The 26,075-nt window shown below is 28.9% G+C and overlaps 1 protein-coding gene across 4 annotated transcripts in view; it reads right to left on the bottom strand.

The window, feature by feature from the left end:
* The window catches only part of LOC107441786 (tyrosine-protein phosphatase 69D), a 542,487-nt gene that overhangs the window by 26,250 nt on the left and 490,162 nt on the right, over window positions 1–26,075 (bottom strand). For all 4 annotated transcript variants that reach the window (XM_071183653.2, XM_071183654.2, XM_043039328.3 and 1 more), the window contains 2 exons: window positions 12,024–12,178; window positions 11,425–11,560 (listed from right to left, as the gene is read on the bottom strand). In XM_071183653.2, the coding sequence (XP_071039754.1) occupies window positions 11,425–11,560; window positions 12,024–12,178 (291 nt within the window). The remainder of the gene's footprint in view (window positions 1–11,424; window positions 11,561–12,023; window positions 12,179–26,075) is intronic.

Below are 26,075 nucleotides of genomic sequence, written 5' to 3'. Positions count from 1 at the left end.
AGTAAATTGAAAAGTTCTTCTCTTTCAAAAAATGGAATTGAATCGTGAACATTTTCGTGCCACTATTTTTCATAACTTTCGACGTGGATTGTCAAGACAAGAGTGCTTCGATGAACTTAATTCTTTATTCAGCGATAAAGCGCCATCCTACAGCACTGTAAAAAATTGGTATAACGAATTTAATCGTGGTCGATGTTCGATCCAGGACGAATCCCGTGCAGGTCGTCCAAAATCCGCTGTTGTGCAAGAAAAGATCGATGCTGTGCGTGAACTGATAAAGCAAGATCGTCATGTGACATACCGTGAGATAGAAGCGTCTTTGGACATTAGTATGACTAGCATCAATAAAATATTGCATGAACATTTGAGCGTAAAAAAAATTTGTTCGCGTTGGATCCCGCATAATCTGACAAACGCTCAAAAAAATGCTTGTGTCGATTGGTGCAAGGAAATGTTGGAAAAATACGTTCAAGGTACATCAAAGGCTGTGTATAACATATACACAGGTGACGAATAATGGATCTATGCATATGAGCCGGAAACAAAACAGCAATCAACTGTATGGGTCTTCCAAGACGAGGCAAAACCAACAAAAGTTGTTCGAGGAAGAAGCACATCGAAACAAATGATTGCCTGTTTCTTCGGCATTAACGGTCATGTGGCAACAGTGGCGTTAGAGCAACGCAGGACGCTCAATTCTGAATGGTACACGACCATTTGTTTGCCAGAAGTCATCGGAGAAATTCGAGAAAAGCAGAAGAAGAGACGAATCATTCTTCCTCATGACAATGCTAGCTCTCACACATCGACTCAAGCAAAGGCATTTCTGACGGAGCGAAAGATCGAACTGATGGGTCATCTGCCGTACAGCCCTGATTTGGCACCCAATGACTTCTTCTTATTCCCACACATCAAAAATAAATTACGTGGACAACGATTTTCGACCCCCGAAGAAGCGGTTGATGCATTCAAAACGCATGTTTTGGAGTTACCTCAATCGGACTGGAAAAAGTGCTTTGAAAATTGGTTCAAACGCATGCAAAAGTGTATTGATCATCATGGAGAACATTTTGAAAAATAATAAAACCAATTTCGATCCTACATATTTGTTTCTTCATTATTAGGCCAGAAATATAAATAGCAACCCTCGTACAAGTATTATTGAACTACGCTTGTTACGTAAAAGTAACTTAAATCTTTATAGTCTGTTTACGTACATTTGTTTTTGCATTCATGGATAAATTTCATCGACACGTTTCAGAAACGTCTATACAGTTAACGAAATCCATGTCCAAAAGACAAATTATCAAATACATTCTCAATTTATCAGTTTTATAAAAATGCGTAGTTAAAGAGCTTATTGTGATTCTTTTCTTTTATTCTAGTAAACTCTGCCTCCTAATCCCTCTGACCCTTAAACAATATCTAAAGAATTCAAGTAGCTGGAAAGTATACTTCCCCTCTGCCTTACATTGCGTTAATATTTATCAGGCTGGAAAAGGCCACAAATAAAGTTGTTTGCAAACACGTAGAAAACCATGATGTAATTCATTACAAATATTTGAAAATATTATACCAATGTAACTAATTAATGAAAAATATTCGAAGTTTTCCTAAATCAAACAATTGAAGTCTTAATGTCTACAAACTGTCTCAAATTTTTTACTTTCTACAAACGGGAGTCCCTGTTTTATAAACAAATAACTTCTTATTGCATTGCGGTCGCAACAAAAAATCGTGCAATAAACTATGAAAATCAATCGGTTAAATATAGTTACCAGGTAATTGTTCAGTGATGTGCAACGGATCACAGAACCATAATTTCGACGTTTTATCTTCTGCTAAATTCTATCAAAAAATTTTTTGAGGTGGTTTCAAAGCTCCTGTTTTTTAAATTTTCCTTAATTTGTTTTCTTTTTTTTTTTCTTTTTTTTAAATTTTAATCTTGTACAATCTCCAAAGCTTCTTTTGAACTTAATGTATTTTGATTATAAGAGCAAAAATCACTTAAACATCGATTAGTTTTAATAATGTTAACGATTTTTTCTAGTATGTGCTAACTAGTTCAAAGACTTAAGTATTGATTAGAAATAGTTAAGAGATAAATTAGTTTGCGAATTTTTAAAGCAAATTTTTTTGTAACTATTTTTATTTATGGTATATTGTATAGAATATTAATAAAATTGGTTTTTGGTTTAGAATCGTGTTTTTACTAGTAAAATAAAAGATCATTAGTTCAGTAAGCATTCAGAAAGAATAATTTATTTTAAGATGGAAAATATGTGTTTTCGATAAAAGCAGAAAACGTGTAAAACTTGTTTTTCTTTTTATAGGGGAACCAGAAAACACGTAAAGTTTCTTTCATCGTATCATTCCGTATCCAATTCGAAAATTCCATTAGTGTTTGCTCAAGACGCCCGTGAATCGTTAACTCAGGTTTTTCAAATAATATTGGAAGAAACAAAGCCATAAAAAAGGAGCCTTTCTCTCAAATTCGGGTAAAAGTGAAGTAAATATTTGCAAAAAAATGAGAAAAACAGGAAAAATGTAAAAATGGAAATGAAAATTGCAAAAAAGAAAAAAAAATAGCATTTAGTGTTGTGTCGTATTATGAAACTTTTATGAAAGAATTGGGTGAGGTATTTTAAAAGTTTTTATGATATGCATTTGAAATGAGAGTTCCCCACAAAAATTATTTGAGGTTTAACATTTGATTATTTGAACTGTTTGAATAGCTGTTTTAAAGCTTCTCATCATTCTTATGTTTATTAAGTACATACGAAATTATTTTTTTTTCAGAAAATATATTATTGAAATGAGTGGAACTCATTCTTTTTAGTTCTAAGTAAAAATTAGGATTTATAACAATTGGTATTCATCTGAATTCTGTGATTATAACGATGTTGTTTACAGCAAATATTAGGAAATACATTTATTGGTATTCATCTGAATTCTGCAATTATAACGATGTTGTTTACAGCAAATATTAGGAAATACATTTTTTTGGTATTCATCTGAATTCTGCAATTATAACAATGTTGTTTACAGCAAATATTAGGAAATACATTTATTGGTATTCATCTGAATTCTGTGATTATAACGATGTTGTTTACAGCAAATATTAGGAAATACATTTATTGGTATTCATCTGAATTCTGCAATTATAACGATGTTGTTTACAGCAAATATTAGGAAATACATTTATTGGTATTCATCTGAATTCTGTGATTATAACGATGTTGTTTACAGCAAATATTAGGAAATACATTTATTGGTATTCATCTGAGTTCTGTGATTATAACGATGTTGCTTACAGCAAATATTAGGAAATACATTTATTGGTATTCATATGAATTCTGTAATTATAACGATGAGTTTCAAGGTAAAATTTAGGATTTGCATTAATTGGTATTCATTTGAATTCTGTGATTTTAATAAATACTAGCAATGTAATGTAATAAATCTCTCGATTTGACTTGCAATAATAATGTTTAATTTCATCTGGTATTAATAAAGGATAAGTAATTATTATACCGAATTACAGAATTGAAGTAATTGATTTAAATTTTTTTTCAGCTAACAATAACTTAAAAATCTGTTTAGTTTTCTCAGAAAAATTGTATTTTTAAATATTTATTTTACCAGATTGCCTCCTTTAGACAGAAAGAGGTCTACAAAAATGCTTGGAATTACTTTCTTTATCATGTAACTAATTTAATATTTTTTAATAATTTTTGTTTCATTTTATTTATGCATTCTACTGAACTTAATTACTAGATTTTAAATTTTAAGTTCACAAATATTTTAAATTTCTTTTAAAGTTTAAAATTTCTAAAGTTAAAAATACTTACAACATAAAAATGTAAAATTTTTGATTGTTTTATTCATTTTTTCATTTTATCTTGTTGTATTGAAAATTAATGATTTTCTCTTACTTTGAACTCTCTATAGGAAACGTTAGTATATCGACGTCAAAACCATTATCAGATTTGGCTGATATATTTGCTGAACTCAGTGCAGATTACAAAATTTTGCAAGAAAAACCATCATATCGAATTCGAATTTCACCTCTATAAAACGAAGTAGGCTTCTGAATTACATGCATGGTACAAAAACAAAGCCGAATGTTTTTTTCTTCTCTTTAACCTATTCAGGACGTGTGAAAGAAGAAAGAAGTGCTTCCCCAGGTCTTCAAACTCATAGATCATATATTCTAATGGATGGGTGGTCTAATGTAAACAATAACAAGTGTCCTTAAGCCGGAAGAAATTTAGAAAATTTCCGGTGTATCCCTCCGCTAATGTTATGACTACGAGGCGATGTGTGAACTAGCCTAATATTCTATGCAGTTTTGTTATTGTAATTTGGGTTCAAATCTAAACATAATTGTACCATTCATAAGAGCTTTCAGAAATGTATTGATTCTCAGAGGTCGTAAGGCCAAAAAATTTTTTGGAAAGTTAATATCTCATTGTGAATAATTCTTAAGGTTTGCCATGTGTTGTATTTTATCCCTTATTTGGCTACATTTGAATAAAATGTCGCCAAAAATATCTTTAAAAATATCTTTTTAAGTTAGCCTAATTAGAAAATATTCCAATGATTTTTATATTAATATGATAATGCTGAAGTTTAAAGGCTGAAAGAAAGAACTCGGTACATGTGAAATACTGCAAAAGATATGATGCAATAATATGATGGCGCGTTTTTTCAATCTGCGGCGTAAAAATATATGTGAAGCAGTAACCCGGAAGTCTAGAAAGAGCAATTTTACCACTAGCGCCACCACCCTTAGCTTTACACGATCACCCATCCATACGATATGTAATATGAGAGTACCAAATTGAGATGGCGTCCGTGTGATCATATTCTTCTAGAGCCATAAAGGATATGTGATAGCGTGGATCATATCTGATATCATGAAAGGAGAATCACTTGATCACGGTCCTCAATGGGTTAATGTATTTATCAGAGAAAATGAGTTTGAATTAATTACGGATGCTAGTTAAAACATAAGTGAACACTTCTTGAACCTAAAAAAAATGGTAGGGAAATTAAATGTATCAACCTTCAGCATTCAGTTTTTTCAGCGCTTGTAATTTCTAAATTATTTTAATCCTATCAACTTGGTTATTATCAAATGTGGTTCAGCGTTAAAATTAGATAGGAAGCAATGCCTCACTTGCCTAAATAGCAATGTCAGACGAGTAAATAGCTATACTGAATAAAATACTAATTAAACGGGAAAAAATCTTAAAACTTCTACGAGTACATTTAAAGTTATATTGACTTAATATTACTAAAATTTTTTCTCTCTCTATTCAGCGTGAAAAAATACAGGTTGGAAATAATAAATTTGAACTATGCCAGACGCTCAAATATATATAAATCACTAATTGTAACTTTTATACAAAAAAAGCACTTGTGACTTTTAATCTGTAAGTCATATCAACCCTGATTTAGTCACATTCTATTCATCAATTCACAAGAAACGATACCTTATTTGTCCAGATAACAATGTTTAGGTTTTTTTCCCTTTTCGATTCCTGTTTTTCCAGCAAAACCTAACATGCTAAGTTGTGCAACTTTTTAACATTTACTAAGTAGAGGATGTTTAGCAGTTACCCATTGGATAAATATTTTTTAGATGCTTAGAGTTTGATAATTTTTAAGATATCTTAACTAAATTAAAAAGTGAAAATTAATTTATGCCAGTTAAAATTTAAACTGTTTCTTAGCGACTTTTTTGTAAACCACATATTTCATATTTTTATGAAAAATTTATATCGGGTGATTTAAAAAGTTCGTATTTGCATTGTTTTAAAGGAATCTGAAGAAAGAAGAATTTATTTAATGCTACAGATATGCAGGCCAGTATGCTCATCAGAAATTACGACTTGTAAACCTATGTCAGGTTGAAGAATTTGATAACGCAAGTTAAAGGTCGGCACAAAGATACATCCAAAGCTACGATGGGCTACCATTTGATTCGAAGCTATCCATTTGATTCGAACCTACCACCTCCAAGGAACAAGAAGAATCAATTCTTGTTTTCTGCTTGGTGAGATTATAGAAGAATGTGCACGTGGGGTACATTGCAAAACATAGTTTGGTCAAGAGAGCTATCCAAATTTGGGACCTCATAATATTGAATCTTAAAGGTTCGAGAGGGTGACCTCAAGTATGCTAATTAATTAGTGCAGACAATAGTTTAAGTTACGAAATTAGACACAAAAATGCACTTTCTCTGAATAAACATACCTTTCTTAAGACAGATTATGATTTCTGACTTCCAAAATATAGGTGGTAGCCGCAGTCTGGGAAATATGGTCCCCATAGTTTGGTTAGGACAGCTGTTTAAAATTTACTTCAGTTAATGTTAATTTTTCTTTTTGCGTAATACGCCATAGCTCGAATTCGATATTTCACAGTATATCGAGAATTCATTGCACACAGTTATAAAATTCGTTTACTCAAGGATAATTCCTCGCAAAAAATAAATTTCAGTAAATATTTATTATTTTTTTATTATTTTATTTAATAATAGCTGAAACAATTATTATTTTATTTAATATTTCGATTTTTCAGAAACTATTTAACTGATTTCTCTCAAGTTTTGTATTTTGCTATGTAAAATGAGATGCTTTAAGAAACTATGTACAAAACTGTACACTTTACAATTCAAAATTGTTTTGGCTATTATTAAATAAAATAATAAAAAATAATAAATATTTGCTAAAAATTACTTTTTGCGTGGAATTATTGGATAAACGAATTTTATTATTGTGTAAAAAATGTTTCAATTTGCTTAAAAGTTCTCGAGATATAGCGAAAAACGTACAAAAGTAAAACTTTGTCCAAACTTTGAAGCGCTCTCCTGACCAAATTTGAAGCGCTCTCCTGGGACAATATTTCCCAGATTGCAGCTACCCTCTATATTTTGGGTGTCAGAAATCCGAATCCGTTAAAAAAAAAATCACGTTTAGTCAGAGAAAGTATGTTTTTGTAACTTAAAATATCGTCTGCAGTTATTAATTAGCATATTTGAGGTCACCCCTCGAGCTGTTAAGATTGAGTCTTAGAACGTGAAGATCCGATCATTAGATCAAAAGTTATTCAGGGTGGTCCATTTTTTATTTTGAGCACTGAACATTAAAAGGGAAAATTCTGCGAAATAGTTTGATTCGAAGAAAATTCTGAGGAAAAAGTCAAAACAACCCTTTTGATCTTATATTATGAAAAAGAAAAGCACTGAAATTTCACCCAAAGAAAGAATTCGAAAATGTGTAAAACGTTGGAAGCTGAATATTTTTATGAAAAAGAGTTCTATTTTATTTGGTTTTAAATCAGGCTCAAAACTTTTGCAGACACTTAATACTCTCTGTTCCTATTTTTTTTCATCTTAAAAATTCAAACCAAAATAAATAAATAAATAAATGAATAAAGTATTTAAATCTAATACAGTTACATTTTAAAGAATATTTACAAATTTTAGATAATATTTACAAGTTTTTCAACACTTTTCTGAATATTTTTATCAACAGAAATTGAGAAAGAATGAAGGCAATGTTTTGAACAACGATTGTTTTAAAGTGCACAACAGTTACGTTCGTTATTTCAAACGGAATGTAAGAAAACAAGAGCGATTCGCAGCTATTTACAGTCGCAAATGTTGAGATACTTGGAAGACGTGCGCGGAATAAGGTTTCAGAGTCTAGAGTAAAAAAAAAAAAAGTAATATTTTTCTTCATGTTTTAGCTCCATTAGAAATCGTTTCGGTTGGTTCGTGTTCCTGCATGCAAATGGTACGATAAAAAGGAAGCGCTTCAAATAATTTTATAAATATACACAGTTTTTTCGAAGCAAAAATTCTCATTGCATTTAATGCTCTTCAGATAATTTGGACATAGTTTAAAATCAAAACTTTTTTTGAGGATAATCGCACTCTCAGAACTTTAGCCAAGGGGGTGGGGGTCAGCTCCTCCTAGCAGATTCATTTTATCTCCTTGAGGATTTTCAGAAAAATTAAATTTCATCAAATAAAGTTATTATGTATGCTTGGTAATCTATTATATTAAAGAACTTCATACTCAGCTCGCTTTGTTCTACTTATTCCCTTAATTGCTGCAATAATTTTTATTTCTCGCATCCCGGTTTCTTATTTAATTTCACATGTTTAAATCCCGATTCTACTAAAATGAAATTTAAAATTTAATCATAATCATTTTACTCGGTAATCATTTTGACTTAATATATATATATATATATATATATATATATATATATATATATATATATATATATATATATATATATATATATATATATATATATATATATATATATATATATATATATATATATATATATATATATATATATATAGAGCTGAAGAATTTTAATTATAAAAAATATTAAAGAACTGTAATGTATTAAAACTTAATTGCTATGAGCACTGTATAATAACTAATAACTGTATAATCACTAAAGAACAATGCGCGATCCCTCCTACGTAGCACACACACAAAATCTTCCCGTATTGATAGAATTGATTGCTCGAACATTTATTTAAAAAGGGTGACTTCAAGACTAAACCGATCGTTTAACCTTATGATAATCGAAGCTTATGAGAAATTATTCAATTTCAAAAAAATTGCTATCGGTTGAAATTCGGTTAAATATGGAGGCAGGGTTCTAAAAACTCACGCTGGTGAGTTCGAATATAGTACTTTATCAAGTTTTATCCAATCCTTGCGAACAGCTTACATTCAACTAGCTCATTCGAGTAGATACTCCAGTACTGTCCGACTCTCACGAGAACTCTTTCAGACACCAGACTCGTGAAGTGTCTGTTATTGAGGCTATGAAGAGAGGCCACCTGGAATAGGGGGTATGAGGTTAACCGTTTCGTTTTGGGTGGGAGAGTCAGCTAATCATGTTCAACAGACATATCTGATGTTGCTGTGAGGTATGGCTTTGGTTTTGGTTGGGAGAGTCACGTCATTTCTTCAATTGGATATTTGCAAGTGATGTCACGCGTGGGTCAGCCAATTATATTCGACAGTCATGTTGACGTTGCTGGAAGGTATCCAATAAAGTTTTACCCGAAATTTGATTCAGTGTGATTTCATAATAAACTCCAGCCTTGAGACTGTAACGTTAACACGCTTAGACACAACCATGTGATTAGTTGCAACTACCCGATTCTCCCTCATTAACGATGGTATTACTCTTGTCTTATAAGTGGACAACTTGAAACTTTTCGTCTAGAGAAGTACAGTACAACTAGCTTTACTTTATATCTGATGTTGCATGTAAAATACCACTTAAGATATGGTGTTATATAGACAAAGAAAAAAAAATTCCCGCTCATTTTTAGCCGCAGTCTTTAAAAATAGCTAAAATTACTTTAAAAGATTTTGATTATATTTTAGAAGTATCTCAATAATTTGCTATAGTTTTAGGAAAATGATTATTCTTCTCGAAATCATATTCCAAAACAAATACTAACATCAAAATTTGAATATAATCCAGAACATTTCAAAAAATTTGGAACTTCCTGAAGCGCGACTCTTTGGATTTTTCACTCAACTATTCATTTATAATTTGTTTAAAACCATCTGTTTTTTGGCACAGTTTCTGAAAGTATAAAGCAATGAAATTGTTTTGCAAACTACTTTTTATGAATTTAAAACTATTATTTCAGTTTAAAATTTAATGTTTATTAAGTTCTCTCATGTATCTTTCAGAGACGTAACCTCATTTGCTTATATTTATTCTAGTTAAAAATACACTCTCTCAATAAAAAAGTTACAAGTTTATAAATTTTCTTCAAAAACTTCTATCTACGCAATAAAGTTTATGGTTCAATGTTGAACAATGCTGGCATTAAAAAGTGGAAAACTTGCTTTTATGGCTCAGTGACAATATAAGAGTGCTTTTCATCTCGCAAAAAGAAGTTTGGGAAATATTGTGTCAGCAACATTATTTTTTGAAAATGGAAGTTTGCCAACTATAAAATTTTGCAATCCTGTATACAAAAGCATGAAGAAAAAAAAGGATTCAGAAAATTGTTTCAACGTAGACAAAATAAAAGTTGTTTCCGAATATATTTTTTTAAAAATGTGTATCAAATTTATTTAAACTATTTAGACACAGTTACATTAATTTTTAAAACTAAGTTGCGTTTAAAAACTTATAATAACTATAAAATAAGTGTCTTCATAGTATGATTTATTGTTGATTTAAATAATTTTTTTTAATTGTAGGAAAGTTTTACCGTGATGCAGTGTGAAAATTTGAAAATTACGTATTTATGGAAATTACCTACTGGCACAAGTCAGTTTTGGTTACAATTTTGGGATGGGTATTCTCGTCGGTCAAATGGTGTTTTTCTAGCATATTTACCTTCTTAGGTCACTCTCTTTGACGTTTATTTAAGTTGTTTTCAGCTCCTCTTTATTTTTTAAATGAAAATTGGCTGGAGTAGTTGCACGGAAGTAACGTATACTAATTAGCTTCCAGAGGTGCACGAATTCCGATATTTTAGGCTTAATCATTCGAACCAAATTATGCGAAGAACAGTGATTACTTACTCACACTTTGCTTCTAAAATAATTGCACCTTTATGATAGCGGTGTGTAGAAACCGATCATATATTTCTGCTAGAATAAATAGACAGAGAAGGGGAAGCCGCAAAGCTGCAAGTCCATTTACAATGTCTGTGCCTCCGATTTGCTCCTAAATGCAAGGTGATCCATAAAGAATTATACAGTTTCAATGCACTATAAATCAAGAACAAGGTAAGATATTATTGTTTCTTGCAACAAAATGACATAAGATTATTTTAAGTTTTTTTAGAGACAGTCTCAGACACTCTAGGTGTGATTCCTTAGTCACGTGACGCACATTGAGCTAGCAATCCATTTCCGTCTATATGCGCGTTAAGGTATCTGAATCAAGTTTATCGATGGTGATCAATTCCGTTTAGTTTTAACAGATGACGCAGCATTGATCGCCAGTGGGAAGATAAATAAGCAAAATGTTCGCGTATGTCACTGTCCCTAATAAAAATTAATACCATATAATTCTGTTGCAGGTAACATACAATATCTTACATTGCTCTTGATTGATATTGCATCGAAACTGTATACTTCTTTGTGAATCCCCCTGTATACTAATGTCATACTTATGGCAATGCTGCAGAATTCAGTGGGTGTCAGTGTGGAACAACGTAAAAGTCAATGTGGGAACGTCAGGCTTAAAATTAAATATTTGAATTGAGGTTTACCCAAACTATGCTTTTTTAAATTTAAAAAAAATATTAAATGTGTATATGATTTTATTTTGGCCATCATGCTAACAATGCTGATAAAGGGAAGTGCAAATGGTTTGAAGTGTAATTTGATTAGATGAAAGCCTTACCAGAGTTCTGATGAGATGATTCCTGTGGTACCTAAGATTGGAGGTGAATGAGAATATGTCTACGATGCCTTCGTCGTCCAGCTGTTGGCGCAAGGAGTCGATTGCTACGTACGTTCCGGTTCGACCAACGCCCTCGCTGTGAAAGTAAATCATCCAATGACCAATACGTTAAAGAACAAATGTTAAGAATTATTTGACAAAAAAAAACATTGAAAAAAAAAATCACAAAGACGGCGAAAAAAAAAAAAACTGCGAAAATTATCTTTTTAATTCGCATTGCTTCAAACGAAAAGCTGCCAGAAAATAATAAAGTGCTTTTGAAAATTTCAGTTATTTCCATACAAAAGCACAGGCTTGATTGAAGCCATATGCATTTCCATTTTGTTTTTCAGTGAAATCAAATTAGATTTTAACCGTGCTCAAATACACCGGTAAGCCTTATTTGCGGCTGTAAATTTGTTCGACTGGGATATCATTATTGTCAGTAATCATTGAACTTATGAACAGTCATATAATCAATAGATTTTGAAATTTGGAGGTCTGAAACCTCGCAGGGCTAATTCATGGGTGATTATAGAGAACAAGTGATATGAACTTACCTACAGTGAACTAGAAGAGGGCCTCTATCTGATGAGTAATGTTCGTTCACTCTTTTTATAAACCTGAGAAGCCAAGATGGTTGACCGGGACTCAGAAAATCACTCCACATTAAAAAATGGAAGTGTAAAATCTCTCGTTGGCACACTTCTTGGTTCTGAAAAAACATAAATAGAATAAACATGTTGTAGGCAGATTCTAAATTTATCGAGCAAAGATCAAAATGAATTAAATACAGTACTTATAAATGTAAGCTTTTCAAGGATTACCCCATATTATATGCATAAAGTATACAAGGAAGAAAACAATTGAAAGTTCAAGGTCAAGTAAAATAGTAAATTTACTGTATGTATATAAACAAATAAGGAACAAAAAAGCAAAAAAATTAAAAGAAAAGAGAGATTTTAAATAAAAGAAGAGAAAATATAAAAAAATAAAAAACTTAAAAAAGAAATTAAAGAAATTGACTTAAGTATTAGAAAAATTAGCAACGAAAATATATAATATCGGCATCAACTCACTCGGTTAGTGACTTCTGATATTGTATTAGTATAGCCAAAGCAAAATATATCAATACAATAATGTGAGAATACAATATAATAAAAAAGCAAATCAGAATTTAAATATGCTTTTTTTACAACCATACTACCTGGATGAAATTGAAAAATAATACATATTTTCCAAGGTCAAAAAACTTAGTTTTTCTGATTTTTATATAAAAAAAATGGTTTTCTCCATAAAAAAATAAATAAAATGTTTATTAATATTCAAGCTCTAGTATAAATTTAAGTATCCGAATTGTTTTGAACTTTCTATACTCAAATCACTTACCAAGTTTTAGTTTTATAGTTTTATTAGAAGTCGAGAAATCTTACGAGCAAGGCGAAGAAATTTGATCTGAGAAAAACAAATTGAAAGACTAAACTTAGAATAAATATTTTTAAATAAATAACTTGAATTTGCAGACGATTCCAATTTAGAAAATAAGTGTGTTATTTTCTGTTCTCAGTGAGCGCAGTTCAGTATTTTTGTTGTATCTTTGGAAGTTTCTTGAGTATCGTCTTATACTATGCGTCCAATTGCTCAGAATAAAACAGGTTGCAACAAACGATATTTTCAAAAGTAGGAAAAGATTCGAAAATTTGTTAGGAAAAACTTTTCAGACCTTTTAACAGGAACTCCTGTCTGGCACTGGTCTAACAAGTGATAAGATTCTAAGATATGAAATAAATAAACTTGAACGTAAAGATGAACCCAGAACGGAAATTAAAAAAAAGGCAAATTGGGGATAATATGTTGATTTAACTATCTCTTGGGCGAATGCATTCTTGTTAACAACATTGATTAAGGGTTTAACAATATTGTAATAAATATTTTTGAATGCTCAAAAGCGGGTGTTCAAAGGAGAAGGGACCAAGGGAATGATGATCTTCAATTACTTAAGGAGGAAAGAAATCGGGCAAGATTCCGCAGGCTTTTTCAAGTATTGTATGATCTTCTCAAAAACAGACTTTCCCTAAAAAGAATATTTTAATCTCAAAATGATCTTGCCTTGACAAATTCTTATCTGACTTGAACAATTGGAGAAGCGTTGAAATTGCTAATAAAACTAAAAATCCGTAGTAACGGTTTCATACTTCAGGCTACTGATTCTACACGACTTTCTACAGGCTCAATTACATCATATTGGATTTGCTGACTTTCTTGGAAGAACAAGTAGACATGAATGGCGAGCATCTCTGGAACTGTTCTGTACTCCAAGAGACCCTCACTACTTTTTATTTCAAGACATTCTCCACCTCTGGATCTAGCTCTTTTTGTATTAAACTGCGAGATATCATGCTTTATAAAGCAATTCATAAAAACAATGCTAAAAGACTTTTGTTCACAACTATACAACTGAATATAATGTGATAAGTAAATACTTTATATATGGACATATTGATGACAGAAATATAACGTAAAATAAATGATTGAATTAATCATTAGTTACAAAAAATACTTATTGTGTTAAAATGTATCTTGATTTTATTTAAAATAGAGTAAATTAATTAAAATGTTGAATTTAAATGCTGAATAAATTAAAATGTTTTAAGAAGGATAAAAAATGGACAGTTTTATTATTTAACCCAGAAATATTTTATTATACAATATCATAAGGGTAATTTATCTTTTACTTTCTAAAATAAAATTATGAAAAATTTGTAGACCTGGAAGCTAGCCGAAAATAATTCCGCTGTGAAGCGGTTTTGATGGGAAACTGGCTTTTATCCGATTACCGATTTCGTAAAGCACACTTTTCCGCTACTCTAGCATATCGGAATCAGAAATCGAAATCGTAATACCGCACGATTCCGGCAAAAGTGAGGCTTCCAGTCCGGACTGGCTTCAATCAATTAAAATAATTCATATATGTTAATCTGGCAACAACTTATTTTTTTTCTTCTATGTGAGCTATAATCGCATTGACTTGAAACAGATAGCTTTAAAATTCTTCTCCCATGTCAACAAAATCTTCTAAGTCTATTCGTAGTGCAGCTGTAAGAAACAAAATTATGCACTTAACTTCAGTTCTAACAAAAGAATGCATTACTGCGTGATGTCATGGCTCCAACGCGTGACGAAGTTTCTCGATAAGCTTAGCACAAATTTTTTTTTGCTTAGTCTAAATAGGCTTTTAAACTCATTTTCAGGACAATCGAAAACTTTAAATTTTTAGGCCGATTAATCCTCTTCTTTATACTGTTTCTATCATGCTCTTCAGTAATAACTAACTAAATAATCGAAAATAACGCAATGTGTACCTCTAAAATAAACAAATTCTCTCGGAATAAAGATTTTGCCAAGCTTCAATCTACTGGCATGAAAATCTTACTTGTTCTGTTCAGAATCTCTTCCCGAAAGGAATCAAGAGATTGTAATTTACCAAGCTGACATTCATGAAATTCTGACGTCACGAGAACGTCATTACGACCGGAATTAGATTCCGTGAAGTCGTTAATAGTGAGTCGAAACACGTGGAGAAACTACAGTTAGTCGATCTTGCATGCTATGCATAAACTTGTTACTATGCATAAACAAATATATTCTAAAAAAGAGTTTACGAACTGACAACAAAAATAATAAACAATTGCTTCTTATTACATCGACTTATTTTTATCGATTCTTTTCCTAACATAATAAACATTTTTTATTCTTTTTATATTTTCATCTAAGTTTTTACGAACATAAATAATAAAGAAATTTTTTGTTTCAATTTAGCCCATTTTTATCGATCCTTTTCCTTTACATAATAAAATGTATTCAATTAAAAGTTTTAACTGATAATAAGGAAAGTAAATAGTTCTTTTCTGCTTTTATTTATTTTTCTTGATCATTTTCCTATGCGTTTTAACATATATTTATTTTATTAAAGTTTTCACGAACATAAATAATAAAAAAAAGTTTTGTATCAATTTAACCCATTTTTATCGATCCTTTTCGTTTACACTATAAAATATATTCAATTAAAAGTTTTAACTGATAAGAAGAAAAATAAATATTTCTTTTCTGCTTTTATTTATTTTTCTTGATCTTTTTCCTTTGCGTAATAACATATATTTATTTTATTAAGGTTTTCACGAACATAAATAATAAAAAAAAGTTTTGTTTCAATTTAACCCATTTTTATCGATCCTTTTCCTTTGCATAATAAAATGTATTTAATTAAAAGTTTTAACTGTTGAAGAAGAAAAATAAATATTTCTTTTCTGCTTTTATTTATTTTTCTTGATCATTTTCCTATGCGTAATAACATATATTTATTTTGTTAAAGTTTTCACGAACATAAATAATAAAAAAAGGTTTGTATCTGTTTAACCCATTTTTATCGATCCTTTTCTTTTACACAATAAAATATATTCAATTAAAAGTTTTAACTGCTGAACAAGAAAAATAAATATTTCTTTTCTGCTTTGATTTATTTTTCTTAATCATTTTCCCATGCATATTAAAATATATTTATTCTGTAAAAGATTTTAGGGACCCTCTAAGGAAATAATAACGGAAGTCAGACATTTTTAATTACCTTATCTCGAAGATAAGAATGCAATAAATCACAATTAATGATAAACCAGTTTTAATAATGTTTTAAGAAGACAAGAAAATTGAACTTAATTTACAGAAACACTGACATCTTGAAGTTAATTTTCAAGCTAGGTCATATCATTACTATCTGCCGCTTTTAAACATTTCAGTTTTTGACATTAAACATTTAATTAACGTGACAGCAAGATTTATTTTTATTTAATTAAATATGCTGAAATCTTTAATAAAATTATTTTTCTTTTTTACGGTACTCGGAAATTAATGATATTAATTGTTTCAGCATAGTGTTATAAGAAAGATTTAATTTCATTAATATTTTAGCAATCAATTTCAACATTATTAATAAACTAATTAAGTGCGGAAGAGTTTTTTCTCCAACTTTGTATTAGTTGAGCTAAAAATTAATAAATTAATTTACATAATAAATAATGTATCTTAATCATTAACGTTTTGAATTTATATAGGAAATTTATTTTCAAATCTTAATATGATGCTTGTTTTAAGGAAAATTATATTTTCTTTATTAATTCTTTTGTACTATTTGCTTTAAGGATTAATTACTCAGTTTTAGAAGAAAACTTTTCCTAAATAATATAAATTAATTGTTTGTCGGTAATAGAAGTTTCATGATGTAATATTAGTATTATTGTTCTTCAGAATAGTTATAATTAGAAAAATGCTAATTTTACAATACTTAGGTAAAATTCTTATTTGGAATAAAAATATTGAATAAAAATTATTTAGCAACTTGTTTCTTATTTATAAACAATTTTTAGCATAGGTCTAGGTTTCATTGCTCTTTCCTTCCGAAATTTTCAGTATTAGAAAAAAAAACCCTGCTGTTTGTTTGTTGTGTTTTATAGTTTATCATAACACGATGCGTATTAAATAATGAGTATGAAGGAAATATAATTTAATTGCTTTTAAAATAAGTTATTTTTATTTTTCACTGAAATAGCGACAAATGATGCAATTAACTTTTACAAATCAAATATTTTTAATTCTATTAATTTGATTTCTAAGTCAGGTACTTAATATTTTTTTATGAACTATTCATCTTTAAATTTAGTTTTTTTTTTAAAAATTAATTCCAAAAATATATTATTTTTATTTATAAATTAGTTGTTTTACTTTAACTAGTTTATTTTATGTGTCAAGGTATTTACTACAGAGTACATTATGTTAATTTACATATTTATTCGGATTTTCAAAATAAATTAGCATTATTACACATCGGACTAAATTTGGTATGGTTGAGTTCTATCTTAATTCAATACGATAATTTTCATTACGAACATAAAGAAAATAGTTTTGTTTTTGATCATTAGTTAAAATAAAGAAATTAAAAAAAAACAGTTTTGGTATTCTTATACACAATGTTCTATACGCACGATAAAATTACACTATTTCGATAACTGTGTTATTTTGATGATAATTTGCAGCTTAATCATATTTTGGGTGTTCCGTACTGATCACCCTTAATACTTTAGAATGCTTTACAAAAACGTACACAATATCGATCACAAACTACAATTTAAGTAAGAGAAAAACAATAAATGCAATCGCACTCTATTAAACTGAGGGAAAACATCAAAGCTTATTTGATAACAGGCGAAAATTTGCATGAGAGTTTTTAATGATGACACTTCAACTTCTTTTTGTTTTCTCTGACAAACCAGTAAGTTTTGATGAGTTTCATCCCGCCTTCCTTAGTAATGATTCATTAGATTTTGATTGCGTTTTGTTTTTCTATTATTATATTCCGGTATTAATTTGCGATGCCTAAGGCGTATAGTTATCGAACTTCATTTTTGAAAAGGATTCTAATAATATATAGTAAGAATTCATTTTACAAACTAGTCTGTATATAAATTTTCCATCTTTCACACATCAAATCATCAAATTCAGTTTCTGTCCTAAATGCTGCTGTTTAATGAGTTTATAACTGTTGAAGTATTATAAAGAAAGACTTACTCCAATTTTATTAATTCCTTAACAATTAAAGAAAATAAATTAAAACTGACATTCGGCATTATTTAGTATAAATTTCTAAGATTTTTTTGGTCAGCTAAATAATCATGAGAAGTAAATAAGCTCGCATTTTGAAAAATATTTTCGTTTGTTTAGTTCAGAAAATTGATTTCCGAATTTTTACATTCCTTTAGCTAGAAGTTATTCGTAAAGATTGTTTTATTCATTTAAAGCTTTACGTAAGGAAGAGAAAAAAAAGGAAGAAACTAACTGTAAGAGAGATCATGTTTCATATTTTATTCCCTCCTGTTTGGAGATGACTAGTTTTATTTTATTTGAAGAATGTGAAGAAACAGAAATAAACAGAATTGTAACTGACAAAATTTATTTTCAAAGTGAACTGATTCTTTATTACTAAGGGAACTAGAAAAACAAAATATACCGTTTGAATATTTTATTATTTGCTTTGAAAATAACCTATTTTAAAAGTGAAAGAAGTTCCTGTTTAAGTAATACAAAAGTAAAACATGGACATTTGATTCAGGATTTATCGTCAGAGTCTTTTATTTGTTAGTAAATTTTTGTTTCTACGTAAATAAAGATGTAACTTTAAATTGCAGCATAGATTCTTCCATTTTGACAATTCAACACATTTTCTAAGTGTTAGAGGTCATCACCACTGCTTGCTCCGTTCACCAAAGTACCGGAACTCAGGGTGCCGGTACTTTTTACCGTAAATTGATATGAAATTTTTTGCAGTGTATTTGGGACAAATAATTTTTGGAGCTTCCTTGTATGCATACTTATAAATTTCACTGTTTAGAGACGCGAGAGTTTTAAATCCTATATACTAACGGAAATTTAACAAATAGATCCGGAATCAAAAACATTAAAACCCGTTTGAAAATTGCGTAAGTTGAAAATCAGAAATATTTTCGAACTTTTTTCGGGTACTTATTATGTTCTATTTTCACGCTTAAATATATATAAGTTGCAATCACTAAAGGATAAGGATTACGGCACAACTTGTAGAATGTACATGCCAATTGTAAAAAAAAAAATTAAAAGGTACCAAAATTCTATTCTAACTATCAATTTCTGATAGCCAAAATTAGCACAAAATTTAGCATTTAATTAACTCTGTTAAATTTGAGGCATATTTTTTCTTATTATTGAATTTATTCAACTGATTCATAAAAGCTAAAATTAACTTTTTTCTGTCCAATTAGCATTGTTGTTGAGTCAGCATTCTGAGGACTTTCAATAGTTTTCTTTAATGTGTGCTTTTTATATGAATAAGTTCATTTTGGTGTTTAGAATATTTTTTTCATCCAATTTTTATAGATTCGTGTTTCATCAACAATTTTTTACAAATTCCCTAACAGGGTCGGCAAAGCCTGGTTGGAAGGGCACTGGGCCCATGTCCAAGAGTTCTTGAGTTCGATCTCCGCCGGCCGAAGACTCCCCGTGTCGTAAATGGTGACTGAATCACGTTAAATCTGTCGAGTCGCAAAGTCCTCCATGTTCCCATAACAAATCAATACCTCTGGGGGTACTCATCCAGGAGTTTCCTTCTCTTCTGGATTGGTTCGAAGTTATCAGGCTACGGGGTTGAATATCAGTAGTCGTAAACCCAAAATTGGGTTGGCTGTTCAATGACGGATATAAAATAAAATAAAATTCCCTAACAAAAATACAATTGAAATATTTTATGCATCTTTAAAAATTTTCCTTTTGATAAGAATATGCAACATATGCCTTTCCATAGTACTACATTAGGCAAATTAATTTGGTAAAAGAGAAAAACAATCATAAATTGCTCTTTATTTATGATATGCCTATAAATATTGATAAATGTAAATTGTGTTTTTTTAATAACGACTAACTCTTGGCGATGCTTACCTGAATGAATCTTAAAATTCTACTTCAACTTCTAAATTAAGTTCAAATCTAAACATTTTATGCCAATCAGTTACGTTATTATGAATTTTTTAGATTTTTGAGCCTTTTTAAATAATTATTAAAGGCAAAATCATGTTTAAACATGATGAAACAATCATACAACTACTTAATTGCATGTACTTGTCTGAATATAACATGTCTTTCAGTACCATTTGCCGAATAAAGTCCTAAAATATTTAGTTCATATGGTACTTTATAGTTTGTTTAGCATATTCAAGACCAAAATTATTAGAAATAAACTTTTCCCAATTAATCGACACAATACTATACATGGTTGCTATAATTAAAGTAGAAGTGTTTGAAACTGTTTAGCAAGAATACTGCTGAACCAAATTTAGCTTAATTAACATTAAGTGCTGTTTAAACTCTGAAAACTTGAATTTAAAGTTTTGTACTTAATATTGCACTTAAATATTTTTCCATTTTAGTTAATATTGAAAAAAAGAATTTGTGCTATTTCGAAATAATTCGAAATAGTATGAATTCGTGCCTTTTGAAATAAAATGATTCACATTTGTAATGATTTATTCTCAGTTATTTTCAAAGGAGAGAGAACATTTGTATAGAGTGTCAGTTTTGTAAATTATTTAAATAACTTTGGTTGGCGAAAGTAGTTATTCGATTAAAGCATATTTTCTATCTAAGGGAGATAAATTTAATTTGTTTGCAGAAGTCATAACTCATATGTTTAGCAATTAGACGAACTTACGGTGCGACAATATTTACCGAAGCAATAAGAGAAATTTAAAGGCATAGATTTATAATAGTGAATATAATTAATTGGATTCTAAACTTCATTTAAGTCACAGCGTATTTAAAATATATTTAAAGTATAATTCGAAGAAAACTTATGCGATAGTTATTAAATAATTACTTTTTTGTTGACTCATGCATTTTATTTTTTAATAAGCCACGAAAAATAATTGTTCAAAACCACTGCTTCACCGTTTTTGATTGTTGTTGGTGCCATCAAACCGATACATAATATGATCATTAAAGATCTCGATTATTTCGTTGCCACCAGCGTAAAACTAATAAGTTAAAATGTTCTTTAAGTTACTTATTTAGCACCAATTTAACTTTATTTAGCAGTAATATTTATGTACCATCATTTTTTGATATTCTAATCTTGACAAATTACTTCGAGGTAATACAAAAAAAAAGATGAAAAAATAAATAAAAGTTACCTCTCTGTGTTTGGCTTATTTAAAAAATAGTTTTGTGATAAAAGAATAGTTTTATTTCGCAATAAAAAAAGCTTCTAAAATAGTACTCAATTTTCCAAATTGTTCTTAATTTTACCATTTAAAATGTCAAAATATATTTTAGGTTATAAACTATTGAATAGAAATTTTTTGATTGAATTTCCCTGATAAGTTTACTTTTTACAATCTGAAAAAAAATATAAAATTTAAAAAATATATTCAGTACAACGTTATTTTATTAAAAATAAATGCTTTAAAGAATTAAAAAAAATTTATTTTGTGTTTTGTGCTGTCGTAATTAACTCTTTTATAATGAAAACTTTCATGTCATTTTTGAATAGCGATTGAAAACTAGGGAGTTGATTCAAATAAATAAATATTAGTTCGTATTTTCCAAAAGTACTTTTTTCTTGCGATTAATAGTTTTATACTAGTTAATTAATCTTTACTTTTTCTACAATTTAGTGAATTTTGATGCATTCAACTACCATAATTAACTTGGAAAATGGTATTTTATATCTATTTATTTGAATCAATTGGCAACATCCCAACACTTCCCTGTAATTAACGATTTTCAAAATAATAAAAATGCAGGTTCGTCTCACGTTATTTGATCATTACAATAAAAAAAACAATAAAAAGTTCTGATCTTTATGCAATTTTACGTTACTTCTTTGATTAAATAATTATATCTAAGAAATAATAATCACGGAGCTCGTGAGTTTTGAGCAAATATTCGCGACTTAACTCATCTTCCGAGAAAACGACATCAACCTTTTCCCCTTAGGAATTACGTTATTTTTTATCTTCGAACTAAACTAATTGTTTCGAAATGTTTCAAAACAAGCATTCGTGCGTTTTATCTATTGAAAGTATTGATTGTGAAAGCAAAACGACGCTTTGAAGTTTGTTTAAAATTGTTTTTTCATTTCAATTTTTAACAATGTTCTTAATTAATTATTTAATTCTTCTGTTACATTTCTGCATCGCGTAAAGGAATTTAAGATACATCTTAAAAAATTTCACAAAATATCAGGAAAATTTAAAAACGCATTAGAAAAAATCTAAAGCTCCCTAAATGACTATTCAAATTAATTAATAGGTTTTTTAAATTTACAATTAAAACTCGAATTTGGTACTAATTTTTAAATCTTTTATTCTGAGTAAAAACATTTTAATATATTTATTACTAGTGGGCTCCATCCTCTACTCACTAACACTCGCCAACCTCTAAAAAATATCTCACAATCTTACTAGGTTTGCTTTGCGATTTCAGCTCACTTCACTCGCTATCAAGTTAGACCTGTTTGGAATGTCTCATAGTATTCGACAACATGAATAACTACAGAAAAAACCTTAAAACAGAAATAATTGCTAAAATTTTATGATACGTAATTTTGATATAAGAAACTGAAAAAAGTGTGGTTTAGGCTTAATAGTGTTAGTCTTTTTCCAAACCTATTTATCACTTAGCAATTTTCGTAGCAAATGTTGAAACACAAATAAAACACAATTAGCCATAATATTTCATGATATTGATAATCACTCTTTGGCATCAGCATAAGATTAGCTTTTATGATTTAAAATCAAAGTTTTTTTTCAAGTAAATAAATAAGAATACGGTATGTATATTACACCCATCAGTCGTGTCACTAAAATCCATGACATGCATACGGAACAAACTAAACGAACCCTTATATTTTGCCCCAAAAGAAGGTATTAAACGACCTTCCATCTTTTTACTTGTTCGAATTTTTTTCATAGGTTTGAGTTTTCTTCTGCTAAAATTATTCCTCACCGCCATATAATTTCATCTATCTATCGCATCTATCTGCTATTTCCCCTTCATCTACCGACATCGACTTCTGAGAATCATTCTATATTTTGAAAAATTCTAATCTAAATTATACTTCAATTATCCAATACGTTCCAAATGTTTGCAAATCTGTTCTAATTTAATTTCTACATCTATTCCTTTGGGATTCCTCGCTCACCCGTTTTTTGTCTTTACCTTCTTTATTTCATTATCTTGTTCCAACAATCGTTCTTCGTCCCCCATTTTTTAACCCATTTTGTTTCTTATTACAACGCGTTTGTCTAGTTATTGTTCTCCTTTCATTTTGCGTTTTGACACTGATGACGGTTTATGTTTATAAAGCTGAAACTATGGTATGCCCATTTCTGTACATTTATTTGAGTTTTATGTACGTTGTTTCGCATTATTGATACGTAGAACAAAATACACCCTATCCTTACTCGCATAAAATGAGTAATTAACTTTAATAATGTCATTATTTAAGTTTTTTTTAATAAAAAATTTCTAATACAATTCATACTTTTTATAGATGCTTATAAACATATTACAAAAACTTTTAGTTCATGAAAATCATTGTATACTAAAAATGGTTAATGTATATGAAAATGCAATATTCTATGAACAAATTTTATATGCTAAATATTATAATTTTTTTTATATTTGTAGCAAAAAAAAAGTTAAATTTCGTCCGTTAATGCTTCGAAGGATGAAGTGTAAAATATTCTAAAATGTGCCTTTTTCAGTCATATATTTTATTCAAATGTGTATATTTAGATGATAGATATATTTTGAGCAACTTTTCTCAGGGTATAAGAGAGTCTTATCCTTTTCAAAAAAATGTTTTAAGGAAATGGGTTTTCTCAGTTACTTTACATTTTAAATTTAGTTTTCAGGAATGTTTTTGAAATATCGAGTAAAAACTGATACAAAGCACGCAGACTTATTTTATAGTAATGTAAAATGAAAGTAGCTTTTACTATATATTATATAAAAAGTTTTTATTTTCAGTGAGAAAGAAAGTTATTGAATAAAAAAGATAAAGTATCTTGCTTAGTTCTATCATTATATGATAAAAATATTGCACTATGTAATATTGTAATAAGCAAATATGTAATTTTTTTCAGAAGAAAAGACCAATTCATGTACAGTTAAACACACACAAATGATTAAAAATGTATATACTTTGATCAAAAATTTTACTTTGATCAAATGAATCTATACTAATTTACGTTATACCAAATTTTAAGGCTCTATCTGCAACTGAACTAAAAATATCTTACACTTAATCTCAAAGCATTACTTGTCTGTAAAAGGAGTTTAAAAGTTTGCGGATTGGTCATATTCACATACATGCTTTAGAAAAAAATTTATGACTTTGGAAGTAACTGGGTTATCAAAAAGAACTTTGTCAAATTAATTAGAAGAAGTTTATTACAGGTTAGTTTATTCTTTTCAAGAAATTAACTATTTTGATCTGAAGCAACTTTGAGACCGCTTTAAATATAATATGATAAAATGTATTAATAAAGCAGGTATTAATCAACATAAGCATTTATTTGTTGAAAACAAAAAAGAGCTCTAAATAGTCATAAAAAATTATTTTATCAATATCAAATTTAATGCATAAATTTATAATAATTAAAAATGAGTTGTGCAATTGAGATGTGATGGACCTTCAACAATACATATAAGCATCCTTTAAAATCATAAAGGAACATTTTAGACAATATGACGTTTAGACGTTAAGAAGAATAAAGCCCTGCTTTGTCTAGTAATAGCCATCTGGTAAGTAACAGCTATTGTCAAAGTCTCCTTTTTTTGGCATTCAAAATGGATTGGTCGTGGAGAATTTAGAGAATTTATTAACAACAATTGATAAAATCAAAAAAATTATATCAGCCATATAATAGTTTTCAAATTTTAAGTAAATGCTTTGAACCGTTCCGTGGAGAATCTCTAAAAATAGAATTGTCGATCGCATCGCAAGGTTAATGAGAAAAAAGATATTAAAAGTTATATTTATTGAGAAGATGATTAAATGAAACATTAATTTAAATTATAAATGAAATGAAATAAGTTTTGCTTATTTTCTGCAAGGCAATTTTGTTTGATTAAAAAAATACAGCAAGCATTATGTAATCCTTAACAAAACGTACACGCATAGAGTGATTTTGCAAATGATTTTCTAACTTATAATTATTAAGCAAAGCATGTCTATGTCGTATATCAAAAGAAAATAGAAGACGCGTGCAAAAGTATGCACGAGCGAGAGGGGATTTTATTAAAATAATAATTCAATGAATTTGAAAGAAGTTATAGAAAAGAAACAAAATCTATATTTTCTATTTTATCCGTTAGTTTAATTATTACACGTATATTTTTCTATTTACTAAATAACAAAAAATAAAATAATGAAATGATTATTTTTGAGAGATGTAAGTAATGAAATTTCTTGTAATCATCGAATTTTGAAGATTCAAGTAGATGGTTTTTCATAAGTAAAGCATCAAAGCCTCATCATTTTATATCTTCACTTAGAAAATTTTCTAAATTTAGTAGTTTTGTATTAAAAAATTTCCTTTTCTAGCAAATTGTAGCTAGAAAATTATTAGAATTAGCAGATATTTGATTCTTTTTCATCACTTCTTTTAAAATTAAAAAAGAAAATTGAAGTAAAACAAAAAAAAATGTTAATTTTTTAACGGTTTCAAATAAGAAGAGATAATATTTTCTGGGATCATTTCAATTGCTAGTTGGTCTACAAAATATATTCTGAAATTTTTCCAGTGTTGGTGAGTTTAATAGTAAGGACTTCTTTCTTCCAAAGTTGATTGTTCAATTTTCAACTGAAATTTAATTAAAATATTTATACAACTAAATTTAATAGTTGAGAAATGTCAGTTAAAATAAGAGTTAAACGAAGTCTTTTCATAATAAATATCTTATTTTTTATGGAAAAACTTAAACGAGTGTCTAAAATGCGCTTAGAATATAAAAGGGAAACATTTTCCCGT

This window comes from Parasteatoda tepidariorum, chromosome 7 (genome assembly GCF_982258835.1).
Source record: "Parasteatoda tepidariorum strain Cologne lab strain chromosome 7, Ptep-v5.0, whole genome shotgun sequence".
Lineage (NCBI taxonomy): Eukaryota > Metazoa > Arthropoda > Arachnida > Araneae > Theridiidae > Parasteatoda > Parasteatoda tepidariorum.
Note: the sequence above shows the minus strand (reverse complement) of the source record. Positions and strands in the feature narration are given on the sequence as shown.